The sequence below is a fragment of the Salvia miltiorrhiza genome, chromosome 1 (assembly GCF_028751815.1).
Source record: "Salvia miltiorrhiza cultivar Shanhuang (shh) chromosome 1, IMPLAD_Smil_shh, whole genome shotgun sequence".
Taxonomy (NCBI): domain Eukaryota; kingdom Viridiplantae; phylum Streptophyta; class Magnoliopsida; order Lamiales; family Lamiaceae; genus Salvia; species Salvia miltiorrhiza.
This window is the reverse complement of record NC_080387.1, coordinates 74284897-74307665: the sequence shown is the minus strand read 5'-3', so window position 1 is coordinate 74307665 and position 22769 is coordinate 74284897. Positions and strand designations below refer to the sequence as shown.

The 22769-nt window shown below is 34.3% G+C and overlaps 3 protein-coding genes across 6 annotated transcripts in view; 2 read left to right on the top strand and 1 right to left on the bottom strand.

Moving 5' to 3' along the window:
• The window catches only part of LOC131006124 (receptor-like protein 52), a 46956-nt gene that overhangs the window by 17081 nt on the left and 7106 nt on the right, over positions 1-22769 (bottom strand). The window contains exon 5 of one of the 3 annotated variants that reach the window (XM_057933280.1): positions 20398-21945. The exons of the other annotated variants lie outside the window; for them this stretch is intronic. Within the exon in view, the coding sequence (XP_057789263.1) occupies positions 20675-21945 (1271 nt within the window). The 3' untranslated portion in view covers positions 20398-20674. Of the gene's footprint in view, positions 1-20397; positions 21946-22769 lie in introns of those variants that run through there. 3 annotated transcript variants of the gene reach the window in all.
• LOC131006126 (putative late blight resistance protein homolog R1C-3) lies at positions 1298-5271 on the top strand. The gene is made up of 3 exons (XM_057933286.1): positions 1298-4245; positions 4370-4398; positions 4942-5271. The coding sequence occupies exons 1-3, from the start codon at positions 1622-1624 to the stop codon at positions 5055-5057; spliced, it is 2769 nt and encodes a 922-aa protein (XP_057789269.1). The 5' UTR covers positions 1298-1621; the 3' UTR covers positions 5058-5271.
• On the top strand, positions 9563-13580 carry LOC131006135 (disease resistance protein RPP13-like). 2 transcript variants are annotated; one of them, XR_009095422.1, is made up of 4 exons: positions 9563-9813; positions 9890-11097; positions 12324-12576; positions 13520-13580. XR_009095422.1 is itself a non-coding variant. In XM_057933302.1 (3 exons), the coding sequence occupies exons 2-3, from the start codon at positions 9904-9906 to the stop codon at positions 13535-13537; spliced, it is 1212 nt and encodes a 403-aa protein (XP_057789285.1). In that variant the 5' UTR covers positions 9563-9813; positions 9890-9903; the 3' UTR covers positions 13538-13575. The 2 variants fall into 2 exon arrangements, 1 of the variants encoding a protein (XP_057789285.1); XM_057933302.1 differs by lacking the exon at positions 12324-12576 and having other exon boundaries at positions 13520-13575.

Genomic DNA, 22769 nt, shown 5'->3' with positions numbered 1-22769 from the left:
ATGAGACTATGTTCATTAACAAATAATGGTGATGCGTCATAGAATACGACAAAAAAATTAACCAAAAAAATTATGAAATATTCAATGATAGGATAATTAACCCGTTGAGCCTGCATCTTGCAGACCAACCTTGCCACTCACCTTTTTCAATCAAATACTAGTAAAATGGCATTTGGTATTTTACAATTAAAAATTATCATGATAAATAATACCCTCTTCGTCCATAAAAAATAGTCATACTTAGGGACGATACAAGTTTTAATAAAAATAGTATTTGTGTTGTGAGTGGAGAAAATGTCTCACTTTAAAAGTAGTGTTTATAATGATAATTAATTGTATTGTGAGTGGAGAATAGAGCTCACCATGTGATTAATAGTTTCTAAAAATATAAAAGGACTAATTTTTGTGGACATCTCAAAATGAAAAAAAAAAAAAAAAAAAAAAACTATTTTACGTGGACGAAAGAAGTAAAAGAGAAATATTTAAGTTGGAATGAGTTATTGATAAATAAAGTATACAAATTGTAGAGTTATAGGTGTGTATGACAGTATGTGGAAGAGTGAGATATAATTTTTTTATTAAAAAGTTGGGTTAAGATAGGTTATCGATAAACATAGTCTAACACTAGTACCAAAATATTTAACTTGAAACAAAAATCTAATGTAAATATTCAAATTTAAAACAGCTTGGGATACTTGATTAACATCTCTCTCTCTCACTAATATGATGAACTTGTAATCATATATACATGCTTCAAAAATATGTAAACACCATAACATCGAACTAAAACATAAATTAAGGAAGTACCACTTATGCCACCCATATAATTTTTTAGTGAAGCAAAATTGTCTCAATTGTGTGGCTTTTCTCATTCCAATCCAACCCACAAAAATATTTTGAAATGATACACCACCAATCACATCCAAAGGAAACAAGAAAATTGCATGTGGGCCAATATTGGAATATTAACATATTATGTGCTTCAAAAATATAAAATCACCATAATAAAATATGAAGTTAATTAAGGAAGTCTGCTTATCTGAGTCGCCTGTAGAATTTTAATTTCTAGTGGAGCAGACTGACTTTAAGATGTACTCTCTCCGTCCCACTCCAATAGTCTCATTTTCCTTTTCGGGACGTCCCACTCCTTTACTCACTTTTACACTCAAAAAGCAAGTTTCTTAATCTCCGTGCCCAAATAAAATGGGACTATTGGACCGGGACGTCGACGGAGGGAGTATGACTTTTCTCACTCCAATCCAATCTACATTAATATATGTTTTAATGACACACCAATCAATCACATGCAAAGGAAACAAGAAAATTAATAGCAAGTGGCCCAAATATTGAAATTTCCCATTTCATAACCATGCATCTACAAAAATCATAAAGTAGTAGGTGTGAAATTAATGGCACATTATCTGATTTCCACCAAACTCTGTAAATGGCAATGGCTGCAAGATTGAGTGGAGTCATTTCTTGCAATTGAAAATCAAGACAAGAAGCTAAGAGAGAAAAAGAGAAGTTGTTCTGCTTTGATTTTCAAGAATTTTATAACTCAGCAGCTATGATTTAATTTATTCTAATTTGTGGCCGCCGCCGCCGCCACAACCAGAGAGGAATGACGGCATACGGTGCAGTGAATTCGCTGAGGAATACACTTGATTACATTCTCCATTCTTCTCATTCTAGCCTTGTGGGGTCCTCTCCATACATCTTACATTCTCCATTGCAAGATATTCTGGAAAAATTGGACAGCACAAGCACAAGCAAGAGCAGGAAGAAGGTGAATGCTTTGGATGGAAGAATCAAATACTTGATTTGGGAATTCGAGGACATATTGGAATCCCTTCTCTATCAACAGATTCTTTCACAAGTAGAAGATGAAGGAATTATGAAAGAGGGAGCATGTGGATTCCAAGGCTTATTGGAATCTCTTCCCTCACAGCCACAGATTGTAAGAAACTTCAACATGGCAAGAATAATGAATGAATCTCATGTTACTTCCTTGATGGAGAGGCTCAAGGAAATGGAGGAGGAATACGTTTACGAAGTAGACAATATGCCTGAAGACGACGACGAGGATGAATCCATTTCCACAAGAAGTGGGAACAAGCCCAAGATGATTGGATTATCGAATACATTTCAACACCTCAAAGAGCAAGTTATGAAAAATGAGTATGAGCATTATATCTTCGCAGTTGTTGGAACTGCAGGCATTGGGAAGACTGCTCTTGCTGAGACACTTTTTGACGATCCAGATATCTTGGGCCATTTTGAGCATCGCGCATGGGTCACTGTAGGCAGAAAATCTCAATCCGATGATGTTTTAAGAAGCATTCTAACTCAAATGTCTGGAATCACACAAGGAAAGAAATGCCTCGTTGTGCTCGATGATGTATGGGAGGGGCAGACATTGAAGTCCTTGATGATTTCCTTATCGAACATGCTTGATGCATCAATTCATATCTTGGTTACAACTCGAGACAGTAACGTATTTTTCTCGAGGTCTTTCCTTTATACGATATTCGTGCCGTTTTTGAATGAAGAAGAAAGTAAGGAGCTACTATGCGAGAAGGTGTTTGGTGAAAAGGAATGCCCTTTTCAACTCGACAAAGCCGTTACCAAAATTGCCAAGAAATGTGAAGGTCTTCCTCTCACGATAGTCACAGTGGCTGACATCCTATCAAAATCCCATAATACAGACCCAAAATACTGGGACGATGTAGCAGAAATGAGGAATTCAGTCTTCACTGATGCATATAATGAGATATCAAAGGTACTTTTCCCAAGTTACGACTACTTACCTCAATATCTTAAAATGCCTTTTCTGTATCTGGGAGTCTTCCCTCCAGATTATGACATCCCTCTTTCCAAGATCACTAATATGCTTTCTACTGAGGGCTGGTTTCATAGAGGTTCTGTCTGGGAATGTTTGGACGAGCTTTGTACTAGGAATCTTGCTTTATCCAACCATAGTACTGGGCATATTAGTTATGCCATTCCCAAGATTAAAACTTGCCGGCTTCACTCCTCGTGGCGGTACGTGTGTAGAGGAGAGGCTCAGAAGAACAAGTTTTATCATGTCTTTAAAAAGCTTGTTGATGGCTTAGAAGATGATGTAGAAGGTCAGCGTTGCTTGTGTCTTGAAAATAACCTTTTATTTGGCATCAAAGAATTTTGCACCTCGGTGAGATTGAACTGTGCATCCTCTGCACGTTCTCTCCTTTTTTATGGTCCATACCACCAATATCCAATCCCAGTAGGGGATGATTTCAAGTTGCTTGGAAAACTAGATGTTCTTAATCAGCGTTTGTACACTTTCCCTACAAAGATTCTGACACTAGTCCTACTAAAGTACCTTGCTGTAACTTGCAACGGAGAACTCCCAACAACCATATCCAAACTTTTCAACCTTCGTGTCTTGATTGTCCATCCGCATAGCAACATTAGAATTTGTAGAGCTCCATCGTCTGTACCAATACAAATATGGGATATGAAAGAGTTAGAGCATATTGAGATATTGGGGAAGAGCCTTGTAGCTCCATCTCATTCTGCTTGTTTGGAAATTCTCTCAACACTTGTAGGTGTTCATGCCAACACTTGTACTATCCTGGAGCTTTCCAGAAAAGTTCCTTGCATAAGGAAATTTGGAGTTCAAATCGAGCTAACCCCTTACGACGAGCATGATGACCTTATCAATTGCTTTGGTTGTGTTTCAACACTTGAAAGTTTGAAGACACTGAAATGTGGCATCACAAATCCTGTGGTTAAGTACGATTACGCGTTTCCTAGTTCATCGATGATGTTTCCAAGTGGATTGAGAAAGTTACACTTGAGTGGCATGGGTTTTCCTTGGGAATACATGGATGTAATTGGCTCTTTGCCATATCTTAAAGTGCTCAAATTGCGAGCCTACGCCTTTCTGGGTTCAAAGTGGGAAGCGCGAGATAGAAGTTTTCAGAAACTTGAGTTTCTTCTAATTGAAGACAGTGATTTGGTGCAATGGAAACCAAGTTCTGGAAGCTTCCCTGAGCTTAGACACCTAAGCATGAAACATTGCTACAAACTAGAAGAGATCCACTGGCTGTCTCATTGTACATGCGGAGGAAATATTGAGTTAGTGAACTGGAATCCTAAAGCTTTGAATTGTGCTGAGCTATTACAACCGTGTCCAATGACTTGGGTTGATGTTACCGCCACTTATTCTTTTGACGAGAAACCCATTACTATCATGTTTACGAGGTTAGTCTCGCAACTGCCCATCAATTCATGTCCTACTCTTAATATATATTTCACGTTAATATTGCGTGATCATCCTGTGAATATTTATATAGTCTCACACACTATACTATCTATAAATTTTCAGGTATGGGTCTAAAGAAGAGACATGGAAAGGTGAGACACCATATTAAGAATTGTGACTTATTTTGGATTGTGTTGAGGATCATAAGCTCTGACTGAATTATGTATGGAATGAAAACTGTAGTAGCTTTGTTTTGGTATCACATGTCGTCATTAGGTTTAATTAACTACTCCCTCCGTCCCATGAAGCAAGACCAAGTTCTTTTCAGCACGGGAATTAAGAAATTGATATTTTGTGTGTTAAGCGTGGTTGGTGAAAAAGTGAATAAATAGTAAATTTTTTGCTACTTTTAGAAACTGGTCTTGCTTCGTGGGACAGACCAAAAAGGAAACTTGGTCTTGCTTCATGGGACGGAGGGAGTATCAATTATGATAATAATCAAATGAGTGGATATTTTTGAATCACATTCTGTTTCTGGTTCTGTGAATTTTGTCCATCACTTTTTTTTGAGCAATTGAATTTGTGCCCATCTTAGTATGAGAATTTCATGATACACCTAAAGAATTTCATGTGTTTGTTTTGGATGATAGTTTAGATATAAAAAGAATTGAGTAATTTTTCAGCTCGTGATGCAGATGTTGATGAAGATTTCTTCCGAGTTGGAGTTGTTCTGAGCTTGGGTCTGTGCTTATATGAGCTCGACTCGTTTATCGTACTTTTGCTGTTGGTTTCATGGGGTTTACCGCACTAAGGTGGATTCGAACGCAAGATCTTTGGGTTTAGGCATTAACCATTCTGCTGTTTGACCTACAGAAATAACTTACCTCTTTTAGTTTGTGTTTGCTGGTGTTTATGCAGCTTTGATGAGTATCTTATCTATATATAATATAAAAGATCAGTATAACGGTAACTTTTTACCGCCAAATTTTCTCTCTCCCATTTTCTCTAAATTTAACCAATTTCTCTCACTTCTAACCAACTACCCGTCACTCACTCTTTCTCTCTCTCTCCCTCTTCTTTCCTTTTTCTTTTTCTTTGCAAGTTTTCAATTTTTGTTTTCTTTTCTTTATTTTTTTTTTTACATTTAGAATTTTTATTTTCCCTAAAATTTATACATTTAAATTAATTAAAAAATTTAATACGATATGAATTAAATATCATGACATGAGCTTTAATTTAATTTATAATAGTATATAAAAAAACTTTAAAGTAAAAAGAAGATATATTCAAATTAATTTTTTTTAAATTAATCTCTTTCTCTCTCTTATTTTATAAATGAAGTTAGTTTTTCATCTTTTTTGTTATTTGCATAAAATATTTTATGAAATCATGAAAATTATGTACATTTTATTATGCAAGACTGCAATTATTTTTATTACTCTTTTATTTCAAGTTTTTATTTTATTTTTTCACTATATTCATGTTTTAAACTTGCATGAGTTTTTCATAATTTCTTTTTGCGTTATACTTATAGGTTTTTTTTTGTTATTAGTGTAGAGAGATAAGGACCATAGTGCATTTAATTATTTTCATATGTTTTGTCATATGTTTGGATTGCTTCAATAGATTATTTCGTATTGGTTATATATAAAAATATAAAATTTAATGATATAAAATTGAGTTTTACATGAGTTTTAATTATAATATATTTTTTTTAAATCCAACTTGGTGTAGGAGTTTATATTGGTTTATTTTAGAATTCTTTAATCTAATAGAAAAAAAAAGATAAATTCATAGATTTGTAATTTATTTTTCCTGTAAAAAAAAGTAAAATTGAACATATGATTTATATTTATTTAATTTAACAATAATTTTTTTGGTAATATATATATTTTTAAATACATTAACTTTATAAATTCAATACAGTATTCTCACATTCTTACGAAAAACATAATTTTCACAATAACCAATCCATTTATAAACTAGGCATGCGAATAAATTTTCATATAATATTTGAATCCCCTATTTTATGAAGAATGTGTATTAAAATATTTTTCATAAAATTTAAGGATATTTTTATTTAAAATATACCAACCTCCTTAAACTTTTTAATCTGAATACCTCTTAATTTCGATGTCCATCGTGCATCGCACGAATGAGCGTATACTAGTTTTGTTTACATAAATGATAAAGGATTACTTAGTCGTCTATGATCGAAGAGGGGTTTGTGCACGTTTCTTAGGCGGTCTCCGCTTGGGCAGCTTCTGCCGGCGTTCAGCCGGCGCCCATCCCGTCATTTGGGGTCTTTGCTCCCGTTCTTATTTTTGCTCTCATTGTTATTTTTGGGAGCGATTGGTGGTTGTTGCTGGAGCTTTTTCGGGGGCTTTTTACAACTTCTGGGTGCGCTCGGGGTTGGGCTCCGGAAATGTAAATATAATTTGTTTTACAACTTCTGGATTATAAACTCGTGACAACTTATAAATTGTAAATATAAGCTCCAGTGATTTATATAAATAAGTTCAGATAAACCTTAATTTATTCTTTTATAATCTTTTTTACAACAACAATCATTTTACAAAAACAATCTAATATAATTTGTTTATTTCTATCATATATCCTCCTTCCAATACATTTTTTTTTTGTCAATTTTCTTTCTCTAGCTAAGATTCTCTCCCTAGCTCACAATTCTTTCTCTAGTTTGTAACAAGCTCAATTATTCAAATATTTTGACAAATTATAAACTCTCAAAATATCTTATAAATATCTCATGTGCTGCTGACAATTTCCCCCTAAATTCTTCTTACCAAAATCAGTCAGTAGATTGGGATTTGCAGGGTGTTGGTCGGAATTGTGTTGGGCCTTCGTATTGGTAATGTTGGGCTACATTGCTGGGCCCTCAGTGATGGGCCTTTTTCTAGGCCTTGCTTCTCTTTCTTTTATTATTCAGATTTCGGCCTGCATTGTTTCTTTTATGCTGTTTCTCCATTTAAGCTTTATTCTTTTGGTAATAAATTTATCAGTAAAAAATAAGAGAAAAGAAAATATAGGAAAATTTTATCATATTTTAGTGGTTTTCACTTTTTTTTGTCTCATGTCTCTAATTTGGTGGCAAAATATTATGAAGAGAGAGAGGAGAGAGAGAAAAGAAATTGAGAGAAGGAGAAATATAGAGAGATGAGTTAAATTGTATAAGTTTTTATAATAAAATTGAAAGATCTTAAAAGTATATAACATAAAAAAAATTGTTCAAAAATATAAAAAAATATTATCACACCTATAACTTGTGATAGTATTATCATAGATTGAGTGAAAAGATGGGAAAATGAACTACCTGTGAAAATTTTTCCTCCTGCTCGAGGAAAAAATTTTCCAACAAAGAAAACGTATAAAAAGAATGGAAAAGGGAGGGAAATATATATGTATTACACCATTTTCCATCGAGAGATGGTCTTGGATACAGTCGGGTTATACTCACACTTAGATCCTAACCCGCACCCTGATTTGAATCCGTATTCTGACCCGAATTGTATGAATAACAGTATTATCGGTACAGGTCAACCCGATTGTACGGTACACCAGATTGTACCTAAATTTTTGTGTTCCATCATAAGAGAACACACAATCAGGTATTCTCTTTGTTTTAGGTTATTTTTAGTTCGGATAAATTGATGATGGTCAATACAATATTAATACAATGCAATATTTGCTTATTTCCCCAAACTTTCTGTCAATTTTTATGTAACCATTCTCAATATTAATTATAACACATTTTCACAACTTAAAATAATAACTATAACATTTTTTTCTCTATTATCAATACACTTTACAATTTTTCCTTAAAATTCGTGTCGTCGCCCGATCAATTTTTTTATTTATTTTTATACATGTTAATTTCGCTCGGTCATGATGTTTAATTTCAAATAATTATTTTCAAGACTTGACCCGTTTTCCTTACTAAAAATTTATTAAAATCATCAGGTGAAATCTCGTCGGATCATTATTAAATTCGTAGCCGCAAAGGGAGTGCGGATCAACCCACAGTATTGAGTAGCCTCACTTCCACATTCATTTCTTCATCTCTCAAAACTTTTTTCATTCATTTATTCATGTTGAGTTTGCATTTCTGTTGCATTTGTGAGTGTTTTTCCACGTGTTGTCTGCTTAGTTGGTAGTGTGTTGGTGAACAAACTTAGGGCACTCTTTTCCTCGTTTTGTCTCGAGGTTTTTAATGAGGCCTGCCCCTACTCGGCCCACAATTTGGGGGTACAATAGCATTCATCAAATAAAGCATACAAATATTATTGAATACATGAGCAAGAATGAATAGAAATTGTATTAAGAAATTTACTTTTGAGGGGAAGGGGAAAAGTGGTGTGGTCCACGCCAGTCAAGCTTCTTAAATGCATTTTTAATTTGTTTACAAAATTCAGTTAACAATTTAATCTCCTAAATAAAAAAAAGAGCTGCAACAAAGCAGGCCGAAGTCCGAAAAATTAAAAAGAGAGCGAGGCCCACATCAGCGGCCCATGAAGAAGAAAAACATAGGTACATACTATAATTCTGTTACAAATCAGATTAATTTATACAAGAAATATTGAATATTTAAATTTTTTTACTGAATTGATTGAATTAAATAAGAACTTTTATCCTGAGATTGTGTTAAGCGAGAACGACGCAATTTTATTGTTTAAAAAGTCGTGGATGTTGTGCTTACAGAAAACGACGACGTAGTTTTATTGTTTTTTTCAAAAAACGACGCAGTTTTACTATAATTCAGAAACCCGAACTCAAACATAACCTTTTCTCAGCCCAAAGAAGAAGAAGAAGCAGCTCTGCGGCTGCGCTCACAACCGCCGTTTTGTCACAGCTGGTAACTCTATTTTTCCCCTTGAGTTATTTCTTTCCTCTTTTTTGAGGGTTTTTAATTGTTATTAATGTGTGTAAATGTCATATATGACTGTTTCTTATTGCAATTAGAATGTTCGAATTTGTTCTCTGATAGATTTAGGTCTTTTTAAATTTGAATTAATTGCAATGTGTTTTAAGCAGTTTATAAACTGTATAATTAAGAACTCAAAGTTATATATTATTATTATTATTATTATTATTATTATTATTATGTGCTTCAAAAATATAAAAACACCATAATAAAATATACAGTCAATGAAGTCTGCTTATCCGAGTTGCCCCTAGAATTTTCTAGTGAAGCAGAATGTCTTAAGTTGTATATGACTTTTCTCATCCAAATCCAATCTACAATAATATACACCAACCAATCACATGCAAAGATAAAAAATAATATGTGGGCTAAAATTTTGGAATTTCCCATTTCATCACCATATACAAAAATATCATAAACTAGTGCTTGTGAAATTAAGTAGCAAATTATCTAATTTCCACCAAACTCTGTAAATGGCAATGGCGGCAAGATTGAGTCAAATGATTTCTTGCAATTGAAAATCAAGACAAGAAGCTAAGATTCCATCTAAGAGAGGAGAAGAGAAGTTGTTCTGCTTTCATCTACTCTTCTTCTTGCTCACTCCAAATCCCACCTTAAATTCTTCATAGTATGTCCATTTTCATTATTTTCAAGAATATTATAATTGAGTAGTTATGATTTAAAATTTATTCTAATTTTTACAGGCAACCAGAGAGGAATGACGGCTTATGGTGCAGTGAATTCTCTGAGGAATACAATTGATTATATTCTCCATTCTTCTCATTTTAGCCTCGTTGATCCCTCTCCAAATATCATACAAGTCGCCTACGAGGAGTTGAATCCATTGCAAGAAATTCTTGAAAGATTGGACAGCACGAGCAAGAGCAGGAGCAGGAGCAGGAAGAAGGTGAATGCTTTGGATGAAAGAATCAAAGAGTTGATTTGGGAATTCGAGGATATATTGGAATCACTTGTCTACCAACATATTCTTTCACAGTTTCCTGCAGACCAAGTAGATGAAGATGATGTTGGCGGTGAGAAAATCAGATTCACCATTGATCTGCAATTCCTACAACATCATATTCCTTCCTTCATCGAGAGGCTCGAGGAAATGGAAGAGGAATACATTTATGAAGTAGACAATATGCCTGAAGATGAAGATGACGACGAGGTCGAATCTATTTCCTCAAGAAGTGGGACCAAGTCCAAGATGATTGGATTATCGGATCAATTCCAACATCTAAAATGGAGTCTTACGGCAACTTCCAAGCAATGTTTCTTCGCCGCACTTGTTGGAACTGCAGGCGTTGGGAAGACAGCTCTGGCTGAGGCAGTTTTTGAAGATCCTGAAATCATTAGCCATTTTGAGCATCGCATATGGGTTACTGTGGGCAGAAAATCTCAATTCGACGATGTTTCACGAGACATTCTAGCTCAAATGTATGGAATCACACAAGGAGATCATGAATTAGGTGCCTACTTGAAAGAAAGATCGGAGGGAATGAAATGTCTCATTGTGCTCGATGATGTGTGGGAGGAACAGATATTGGATTCCTTGAAACGATGCTTCAGGAACATTGATAATGGATCATTTCATATCTTGGTTACTACTCGAGATCGAAACGTAATTCTTGCAATGATTAATCCTTTTTCTATAATGTTAGTGCGGTTTTTGAAGGAGGACGAAGGTAAGGAGCTGCTATGCGAGAAGGTGTTTGGTGAGAAGAGTTGCCCTTTTCAACTTGATAAAGCCGCTAACAAAATTGTCAAGAACTGTGAAGGTCTTCCTCTCATGATAGTCACAGTGGCTAGCATCCTATCAAAAGCCCATAACATAGATCCGAAATATTGGGAGGACGTAGCAGAATTGCGAAATTCAGTCTTCACCGATGCATATAATGAGATATCGAAGGTACTTTTTCCAAGCTACGACTACTTACTTCAATATCTTAAAATGCCTTTTCTGTATATGGGAGTCTTTCCTCCGGATTATGACATCCCCTTTTCTAAGTTCATGAATATGTTGGATACTGAGGGCTGGTTTCATAGCATTAAGACAGAACAATCTTTGGAGGAATCTATCTCGGAATATTTGGAGGAGCTTTGTAATCTTAGGAATCTTGCTTTATCCAACTCAAGGACTTGGAATATTAGTTATGCCATTGCGTTTAAAACCTGTCGCCTTCATTCTTCATGGCGTCATGTGTGTAGAGGAGAAGCTCGGAAGAACAAGTTTTATCATGTTATCAAAAAGCTTGTTCAAGTCTTAGAAGATGGTGTAAAAGGTCAGCGTTGCTTGTGTCTTGAAAATAACCTTTTATTTAGCATCAAAGACTTTTGCAACTCCGTGAGATTGAAATGTGCATCCTTTGCACGTTCTCTTCTTTTCTTTGGTCCATACCACCGATATCCAATCCCAGTAAGTGACGATTTCAAGTTGCTTGGGAAACTAGATGCTTTTAATCTACGTTTGTACACTTTCCCAGCAGAAATTCTGACACTAGTCCTACTAAAGTACCTTGCTCTAACTTGCAACGGAGAACTCCCTACAACCATATCCAAACTTTTCAATCTTCGAGTCTTGATTATTCATCCACATAACAACATTAGCATTTGTGGTTCTCCATCATATGTACCCGTACAAATATGGGATATGCGAGAGTTAGAGCATATTGAGATATTGGGGAAGAGTCTTGTAGCTCCATGTCATTCTGTTTCTTTGGAAAAACTCTCAACACTTGTAGGTGTAAATGCCGACATTTGTAATATCTTGGAGCTCTCCAAAAAAGTTCCTTTTGTAAGGAAATTAGAAGTTCAGATCGAGCTAACGCCTTATGATGATCATAACGACCTTTTAAGTTGCTTTGGTTGTGTTTCAACACTTAAAAGTTTGGAGATACTGAAATATAGTATCATAAATCCTGTGGTTAACTACGATTATGTGTTTCGTAGTTCATTGATGATGTTGCCACATGCATTGCAAAAGTTACATTTGAGTGGCATGGGTCTTTCTTGGAAATACATGAGTGTGATTGGCTCTTTGCCAAATCTTGAAGTGCTCAAATTGCGAGCCTACCTTTCGGGGTTCGAAGTGGGAAGAGGGAAGTTTTTTAAGACTTTTGTTTCTTCTAATTGAAGACAGTGATTTGGTGCAATGGAAACCAAGATCTGGAAGCTTCCCTTATCTTGTCAGCCTAAGCATGAAACATTGCTACAAACTAGAAGAGATCCACTGGTCGTCTCGTTCGGGGAGGGGAACGATTGAATTAGTGAATTGCAATCCAATAGCTTTGACTTGTGTCAGGCAGTTACAACCGACTCAACCTACTCTTTTTGATGTTACTGCCTCTTCTTCTTTTGACGAGAAACCCACTACTATCAAGTTTACGAGGTTAGTCTTGCAATTACTCATCAATTTATGTCCTACTTAACATATACTTCAAATTAGCTATGAGATTTCATTTTAAATCACACTAGCTCATAATAGACTTTTTTTTTTTTTTTGACTTGGGGGGTTGGGGAGGGGGAGCGGTGGGGTTTGAACCCGAGACCTCACTGTTCACACACAAGAGGCCGCACCGCTTGGTGTCCCCTTGGGGACAGCTCATAATAGACTTAGGGAGCGATTACTTTGAAATGGGGCTCATAATAGATAAAAATAATAAGGTTAATCCCTTGTTTTTTATGGATTGAAATTTTGGCATATTCTAAGGCCCCTGATTAATTTTATCATTTAAACTAGTTTTGCATATTCTTATCCCATTGAAAGTGTGGGATTAGATAAATCTGAGTTTAAAATTATTTCAGACCATTATCTTAGGGCGATTTGCAAAAATAGGCCATTATTTTACGGACTTGCAAAAATAGGCCAATTATTTTAGTTTTTGGCATTTTTAGGCCACATTTGAGCTCAATTCAGCATTTATAGGCCACTTTTTTGGGTCAAAATGTGGCCCAAAATAGCCTGATTGGGTACACATGTGGCCTAAAAATACCAAAAACTAAAATAATTAGCATATTTTTGCAAGTCCGAAAAATAGTGGCCTATTTTTGCAAATCGCCCTAAGATAATGGCCTGAAATAATTTTAAACTCGATAATTGAGGATACAAAGTAAACACTCCCCTTAATTCAAATTTGATGCTATAAAATATTCTGTTTTGGTCAAATAGTTTCACAAGAAATAAAAACGAGGGATGTGTTGCTCCAATGTGTGTGGGTGTGTGTAGGTTCATTGTGGGTTGCTACAACAACTTCCACATATATCACAAGAGTGCATGATTACTCTTTGAATATTTATGTGCTCACACCCTCTGTTTTGCTATTAAATTTCAGGTATTGGTCTGGGTTTGAATAAAAGGGTCAGAAAGGTGTCACGCCCTCTATTTTGCTATATATTAACTTTGAGGTATTGCTATTCTCCATCCACGTGTTTATAATTACTTTTAGCAATTTTATTAGGGAAATGCTCAATTCACATAATATGTGCGCACATAATTGAATATTTTTGTCATTCTATAAATTTCCATAAATTATGGAATTAATTTACGTAATCATCCTTTGAGATAATTAAGGAATGTACAATTCAAATTTCAATCTTATATCTTTCCTTAATAACAAATTATTTATTTCCTTAAATTAAATTATGAATCAATTTTCATTATACAGCTTTATTTATCAATGATTTACATCCCATAAATTAGCTCAAACTCAACTAGAAGAATCAAGTAATTAAAATTGCAGTCAAATTATTGTTTCATATTCTTATTTAATTAGTTAGTTATTTTTCTTCAATAACGTTACATGACTAATTAATGATTTAATATGTATTGATGAAAAAATTGATGAACTCATCAACTTAGCATTCTAAATTCATATATTATATAGATTTAAATTCAAATTTATTATTTTACAAATTTATTATTATAATTATTATTTTGGAATATAAGAATAATTATGTTGAATGTTATTTTTAGATTTATTATATGTATAATATATTAAATTACATAATTAACTTTATATTAAGTATATATGACGGATACAGTAGGCAAATCAAAATTTTATAAAATAAGGCTCTTTTATAATAGGTATAGTTTGTGAGGATCTAAATTAAGTGATGAGGGATTTGAAGGCAAGAAGTGAATATTCATCACTTTTGATTTGATGAGGCTAAGACAAGAAAACAATATGAGTAGGAAAAATGGGGAAACTCTCCCCATAATGAAAATGCAGAGTGCTAATTGTAATTTTGTGCACAAACAAGAAGCCTAGCTGATGCCATTTATATTGCAAGCTAAAATAAATTTTGACTATTAGTAATTCTCTAAGAAAAAAGAGTATGACATTAAAAAACTATTAACTTAATATATTAACTCCGTCTTTAATAGGTCACAAGGTTTGAATACGAATACGGACATTAGATGCCACATGATATCGCAACCCTTCTGTTTAAGATGTGTTTTCGTTTTGAGTAATTATTATTGTATTACTATTTGATTACTTAATTAAACAAGAGACTCCTGCAATATGCTCTCGACATAAGAAGTAAGATATTTTGTAATTGATTAAATTAATTAAAAAAACAAGAGCCAAAAGAAAAAATGTATAGAACATTATTTATAAATTAAGCAACAAATACAAACCAACGATTTATAGGCTTAACAGAATCCGATAAATGTTTTGAGGTAATGTTTTGAGGCTTAACAGAATATGTTCCAACTAGATTCACGTGTAGTATTTTTGCTTGAATAAATCCAAAACAGTTTTAAAGCTACCTATTCACGTGATGACATTAATCTAAAAATTTAAAACTACCTAAAAAATCACAAAACTGTTTTAATATATCTAAAAAAAATTACCTAAACGAGATGAAATTAAAACATAACATATTCGAACTGTTGTGACAGAATAGGATTTAAAGAGCACAATCAAACAGAAAATGTAAAGAAGACATGTACAGATTTACGTGGTTCACCAATATAGCTACATCCACGGACAGAGAGGATTATGCGGCTAGGGTTACAGATTATTACAGATCTCAAGTATTTATAGTATTTATAGATCTCAGCGAGAGCCCCGTAGTTCGAAACGGGAGATTCAAGACATAACAACACGAACAAACAACAATATTTCATAAACTCTAAAGTTGAAATCGAGCACAAACACACTAAAGTAGCCATTAAAAAGGAGATAAGAAAAAGAAAACACGATTCGAGCACAATCCTTCAATTAAGTTCTCCTGCGTGTTGGTGTTGGTGTAGCTCTGCTGCGTCTCTTCTTCTTCTTATTATTATTATATCCAATGCCGAAAAAGAATTCCACTAACCATCTTGGCCTTCCATTTCTAATAATGATGTAACCAATTCCAATCCCAACTATGAATCCACTTCCATATCCCATCACCACACTTCTCCATCCAAATCCATCTATAAATCCATACTCATCATCTTCGCCATCTTCTTCTTCTGGCTGCATCTGATGTCCATTCTCCTTGTTGCATTTTCTCGTCATCGGAACTCCACATAGGCCCAAGTTTCCGACGTATGAATCATTCTCGAATGTGGAAAACTGCTTAGACTGTGGTATTTGCCCCACAAGATTATTCATTGAAAGGTTTAATGTCGAAAGAAATGTCAACCTTGTCAATTCACTTGGAATTTCTCCATCCAACTTGTTCACTGACAAGTCCAAAGATTCAAGTTCACTCATACTTCCAAGAGATGAAGGTATATTTCCTATGAGGTTATTGTGGGACAGATTCAAGTATTTGAGAATCTTAAGATTTCCTATGGAATACTCCCAGAAAACCAATTGGAGGATAAGTCAATTGTTGTAAAGGCTGACAACAATCTCTCTAATAATTGATCCAACCCTTTCAAGGTGAGCCTCATCTCCACATAAGCATGAAAGGCGTCGTCATTTGACAAGTTTGTTTCATTTACCTCGATCATTGATCTGAAATTCTTGAAATATCTTTGAGGCAGAGAACCCACAAATCTATTCTGAGATATATCTAAAACTTGTAAATTAGGAAATGGAATCTTGGTTTGTGATAGAAGTGACATGTTCCCATCAAACTTGTTAGACCTTAAGACCAACACTCGAAGCAAAGGGAGGCCATCCATCCAAAAGGGAAATTCGTCTTGTATTCTATTGTTTCCAATATCGAGGCCTCGTAGACTTCCGCAATTGATCAAGGATTTAGGTAATGGTCCTTGCAATTTGTTACCATTCAAATTGATGGATTCAAGACTACACCCCTTGCTAAATGTTGCTGGAATGAGACCACGAAACTGATTTTTATTTAAATGAAAGATGACCAGAGAGCTCAAGTTTCCAAAGCATTGTGGAATTGTTCCTTCCAAAGTGTTATTTGAGAGAATGGAATAGTACCTGAAAGTTGTAGAACAATCAATGATAGAATATTCACAATGGTAGATGGTATTTGACCTGAAAGTTAGTATGAGACCTTCAAATTTATTACTTGAAAGACAGAAGGACATGAATCAAATTTCTTTATATCTAAAAATGCACAAAACATTTGGTTTACATAAGGTTTAACATCTTACTTAACAATTATAAGGAACCATATTTTCAAAAAAAAAAAAAACAATTATAAGGAACTAGGAGAAAGAGCGTACATTGTACGCATAATTAATGTTATTTTATTCGATAAAATAAAAAATATAAATATAATATTTATTATATTTAATTTTTCAATTTACAATTTGGTCTATTTAGTCATACAATAATTTTTTTTAGAAAATCTATTAGTTTATTACTTCTACTAAATACTCCCTCCGTCCCACTATAAGTAGCTCAAAACTTTTGGGCACGTGAATTAAGGAGAATAATTTATTTGATAGATATATTTTTTTATAAGCCTTATCAACAACTATAGATATATATCACATAGTTTTAGTATAATATCTTATGAATTAATATATTTTTATAAATATATAATATGTAAAATAACTTTAAAATAAAACATGTAATAAGTGTAAAATAGAGAGACAATCCACATGTTGTGTGTTGTGTCCAAAGCTCTTTTTATATTAGTATAGATGTATTGCATTCTTTTTAAACATAGTATAATTAAAGAAGATCAAATGAAGATAAAATGAAATAAGAGAAAAAGAAATTAACTCGTAAGCTAGCTTGAGGAGCTAAACTTGTGGCTAGGTGAATAATAAATCATACCACTTAAACTATTATTGCTGAGGTATAAGTGCATAAGAGCTGTCATGTTCCCCACTTCTCTCGGGATTGATCCGCTAAGTTCGTTGGAACCCAACCGCATGTACCGTAAATTATGAAGATTTCCAATCTCTTTCGGAATAGTACCTGCAGAATAATGAAGTCATCAAAGTCAAGTTCCATATTGTTAAGTATAACGATCATAACAATAATACATACAATACGCGATTCGATCGGTTGGGAGATTGAGTTGTATACTATTTTAAGTATAATGATATTTATTCCACTAATCAATGCAAGACAAAGAACATAGCTGTAAATGCTATATGGAAAAGTCAAATATAGATTTGAGAAGAAGTTAAAGGTCTCACAATGGCTGTAAATGCCATATATACATGAAAATTAATAAACATTTGAATATGTGTAAAACTCTACAAGAGTTAGAAATCTTACTGTTGTAACAAGCAAAGATTCTTTGAAGATTTAAAGCAACAAACGAATGCAACTCAGAGTTTACGTGGTTCGGGAAAATTCCCTACGTCCACGGGCCAAGAACAAGAGCTCGATTTTATTCACAACTCACAAACTGAGAATGTACAAACAGCAGCAATCAACACTCAAACAACCTCACAAACTTTGAAGAGAGAAACCCAGAGATCTAGATTGCTACCCAATACAAATTTCACACACCCAAGAAGAAAACCCTTGCTGTAGATTACTCTCTGCAAAACCTCTAGCTCGACGAAGAAGAAGACTGAATTAGTTATAACTAATTCACAGCTCAGATCTAATCCCAACCATTGAACAGAATCAACGGACAAGATCTAACCACAAAGGAACTAATAAGTATTGCAACTTAGTCCCTCCGTGTTTCTGACTTTTGCAGCTTAGTCCTTCCGCAGCAACGTGTTTCTCCTTACACAAAGATGAAATGCAATTTAATGAATCACACACAACAATTCTCCACCTTGATTCATAAAATCACCAGCCACCTTTCCTTGAAGAAAACCAGCTCAAATTCCTCCTCCGAAAATTGACTTTGACAGACACTCATCACACTCCACCACACAAAGAATAAAACTAACCAGAGCAACTCAGGAACTGGCCTGAGCAACCAACTTGATTAACTCCATACAGTGAACAAACTTTGAAACAGGAACTGCTTTAGTCAACATATCTGCTGCATTCTCATCAGTAGATACTTTCTTCATAAGAACTATACCTTTTTCAACGATATCTCTGACAAAATGTAACTTTGTATCGATATGCTTTGACCTTTCATGGAATGTCTGATGTTTTACCAGACAAAGCGCACTCTGACTATCACAATTTATTTCTACACAATCTTGCTTGATATCAAAATCTGAAAGCAAACCTTTAAGCCATATGGCCTCCTTCACAGCCTCAGTAATAGCCATATATTCAGCCTCCGTTGTAGACAAAGCTACAACATGTTGAAGAGAAGATTTCCAGCTGATAGCTGAACCAAATAGAGTAAACACATAGCCTGACTGAGACCTTCGATTGTCTTCATTTCCTGCATAATCAGAGTCACAATATCCTACTAGAACAGACTTTGAACTTTCTGAGCTTCTTTGGAATAGAATACCCTTATCAGCACTTCCTTTTAGGTATCTTAGAACTTTCTTAAGAGCTTCCCAGTGCTCTCTTCCTGGTTTTGACATATATCTACTTGTAACACTAATAGCATGAGAGATGTCTGGTCTAGAGCATACCATAGTGTACATTAGACTGCCAACTAGATTTGAGTAAGGCACATCTCTCATATCTCTCAACTCTTCTGCACTTTGAGGACATTGTTTATTAGACAACTTATCATGAGGAGCTAACGGAGTAGACAGAACCTTAGCTTCATGTAAGTTGAACTTCCTTAAGACCTTATGGATATAATCTTCCTGACCTAGCCAAATGACACCAACTGCTCTGTCTCTTCTTATATCCATACCCAGAATTCTCTTAGCAGCCCCCAAATCTTTCATATCAAAACACTTCTTTAAATCAGATTTAACTTCCATAACATCAGATCTCTTCTTTCCAGCAATTAGCATATCATCAACATATAAGAGAAGATAAACTATTGCAACTCCATTCCTTCTTTTCACATACACACAATTGTCATGTTCAGATTTAACAAATCCTATTCTTTCCATATGCTCATCAAACTTAATATGCCACTGCCTAGGACTTTGTTTCAAACCATACAAGGATTTTTGAAGAAGACATACCTTGTTTCTTGCATCTGGTTGAACAAATCCTTCAGGTTGGCACATATGTATTTTTTCTTCCAAATCTCCATGCAAAAATGCTGTCTTAACATCCATTTGCTCTAGCTCCAAATCAAAATGAGCAGTTATAGCCAACAGAACTCTTATAGAAGTATGCTTCACTACACGTGAGAACACCTCATTGTAGTCAATACCCTCTTTCTGAGTAAACCCTCTAGCTACAAGTCTTGCCTTGTATCTCACCTGCTCCTTCTCAAAACACTCCACCTTCCTCTTGTAAATCCACTTACAAGTGACTAACTTCCTGCCTGTTGGTTTGGTAACCAACATCCATGTACCATTCCTTTCAAGAGATTCCATCTCTTCTTTCATAGCTAACAACCATTTCTCCCTTTCAGGTGAATTCATGGCTTCTGCATAAAACATTATTTATAAATTAAGCAACAAATACAAACCAACGGTTTATAGGCTTAACAGAATCCGATAAATGTTTTGAGGCTTAACAGTGCATAGGCTTAACATAATCTGTTCAACTAGATTCACGTGTAGTATTTTTGCTTGAATAAATCCAAAACTGTTTTAAAGCTACCTATTCACGTGATGACATTAATCTAAAAATTTAAAACTACCTAAAAAATCACAAAACTGTTTTAATATATCTAAAAAAAATTACCTAAACGAGATGAAATTAAAACATAACATATTCGAACTGTTGTGACAGAATAGGATTTAAAGAGCACAATCAAACAGAAAACGTAAAGAAGACACGTATTTACGTGGTTCACCAATATGGCTACATCCACGGACAGAGAGGATGACAGATTTTATTATGCGGCTAGGGTTACAGATTACAGATCTCAAGTATTTGTAGTATTTATAGATCTCAGCGAGACCCCCGTAGTTTGAAGCGGGAGATTCAAGACATAACAACACGAACAAACAACAATATTTCATAAACTCTAAAGTTGAAATCGAGCACAAACACACTAAAGTAGCCATTAAAAAGGAGATAAGAAAAAGAAAACACAATTCGAGCACAATCCTTCAATTAAGTTCTCCTGCGTGTTGGTGTTGGTGTAGCTCTGTTGCGTCTCTTCTTCTTCTTATTATTATTATATCCAATGCCGAAAAAGAATTCCACTAACCATCTTGGCCTTCCATTTCTAATAATAATGTAACCAATTCCAATCCCAACTATGAATCCACATCCATATCCCATCACCACACTTCTCCATCCAAATCCATCTATAAATCCATACTCTTCTTCTTCGTCTGACTGCACCCGATGCCCGTTCTCGTTGTTGCATTTTCTCGTCAACGGAACTCCACACAGTCCCAAGTTTCCCACGTATGAATCATTCTCGAATGTGGAAAACTGCTTAAACTGTGGTATTTGCCCCACAAGATTATTCCTTGAAAGGTTTAATTTCGCAAGAAATGTCAACCTTGTCAATTCACTTGGAATTTCTCCATCCAACTTGTTCACTGACAAGTCCAAAGATTCAAGTTCACTCATATTTGCAAGAGATGAAGGTATATTTCCAATGAGGTTATTGTGGGATAAATTCAAGTATTTGAGAAACTTAAGATTTCCTATGGAATCTGGAATATTCCCAGAAAACCTATTGGAGGATAAGTCGATTGTTGTAAAGGCTGACAACAATCTCTGTAATAATTGATCCAGACCTTTCAAGGTGAGCCTCATCTCCACATAATCTGTAAAGAAGGCGTAGTCATTTGACAAGTTTGTTTCATTTACCTCTATCATTGCTCTGAAATTCTTGAAATATCTTTGAGGCAGAGAACCCACAAATCTATTGTGAGATATATCTAAAACTTGCAAATTAGGAAATGGAATCTTGGTTTGTGAAGGAAGTGACATGTTGCCATCAAACTTGTTAGACCTTAAGACCAACACTCGAAGCAAAGGGAGGCCATCCATCCAAAAGGGAAATTCGTCTTGTAATCTATTGTTTCCAACATCGAGGCCTCGTAGACTTCCGCAATTGATCAAGGATTTAGGTAATGGTCCTTGCAATTTGTTACCATTCAAATTGATGGATTGAAGACTACACCCCTTGCTAAATGTTGCTGGAATGAGACCACGAAACTGATTTTTATTTAGATGAAAGATGACCAGAGAGCTCAAGTTTCCAAAGCATTGTGGAATTGTTCCTTCCAAAGTGTTATTTGAGAGAAGAAGATACTCAAGGGATGTCAAGTTACAGATGGAGGATGGAAGCTCACTGATTAATTTGTTGGAAGAGAGTTGTAGAACAATCAATGATAGAATATTCCCAATGGTAGATGGTATTTGACCTGAAAGTTAGTACGAGACCTTCAAATTTATTACTACTTGAAAGACAGAAGGACATGAATCAAATTTCTTTATATCTAAAAATGCACAAAACATTTGGTTTACATAAGGTTTAACATCTTACTTAACAATTATAAGGAACTATATTTAAAAAAAAAAAAAAATTATAAGGAACTAGGAGAAAGAGCGTACGTTCTACACATAATTAATGTTATTTTATTTGATAAAATAAAAAATATAAATATAATATTTATTATATTTAATTTTTCAATTAACAATTTGGTCTATTTAGTCATACAATAATTTTTTTTAGAAAATCTATTAGTTTATTACTTCTACTAAATACTCCCTCCGTCCCACTATAAGTGGCTCAAAACTTTTGGGCACATGAATTAAGGAGAATAATTTATTTGATAGATATATTTATTTATAAGCCTTATCAACAACTATAGATATATATCACATAGTTTTAGTATAATATCTGATGAATTAATTAATATATTTTTATAAATATATAATATGTAAAATAACTTTAAAATAAAACATGTAATAAGTGTAAAATAGAGACAATCCACATGTTGTGTGTTGTGTCCAAAGCTCTTTACATAGTATAATTAAAGAAGATAAAATGAAATAAGAGAAAAAGAAATTAACTCGTAAGCTAGCTTGAGGAGCTAAACTTGTGGCTAGGTGAATAATAAATCATACCACTTAATCTATTATTGTCGAGGTATAAGTTCAAAAGAGCTGTCATGTTCCCCACTTCTCTTGGGATTGATCCGCTAAGTTCGTTGGAATGCAACCGCATGTCCTGCAAATTATGAAG

What these genes read in the sequence shown, in the direction of transcription:
- LOC131006126 (XM_057933286.1), top strand. Translation starts at nt 1,622, where the DNA reads ATGACGGCATACGGTGCAGTGAATTCGCTGAGGAATACACTTGATTAC. An exon ending in ATTACTATCATGTTTACGAG is followed by an intron (nt 4,246 to 4,369) that starts GTTAGTCTCGCA and finishes ATAAATTTTCAG; the next exon opens with GTATGGGTCTAAAGAAGAGA. An exon ending in TAAAGAAGAGACATGGAAAG is followed by an intron (nt 4,399 to 4,941) that starts GTGAGACACCAT and finishes CTCGTGATGCAG; the next exon opens with ATGTTGATGAAGATTTCTTC.
- LOC131006135 (XM_057933302.1), top strand. Translation starts at nt 9,904, where the DNA reads ATGACGGCTTATGGTGCAGTGAATTCTCTGAGGAATACAATTGATTAT.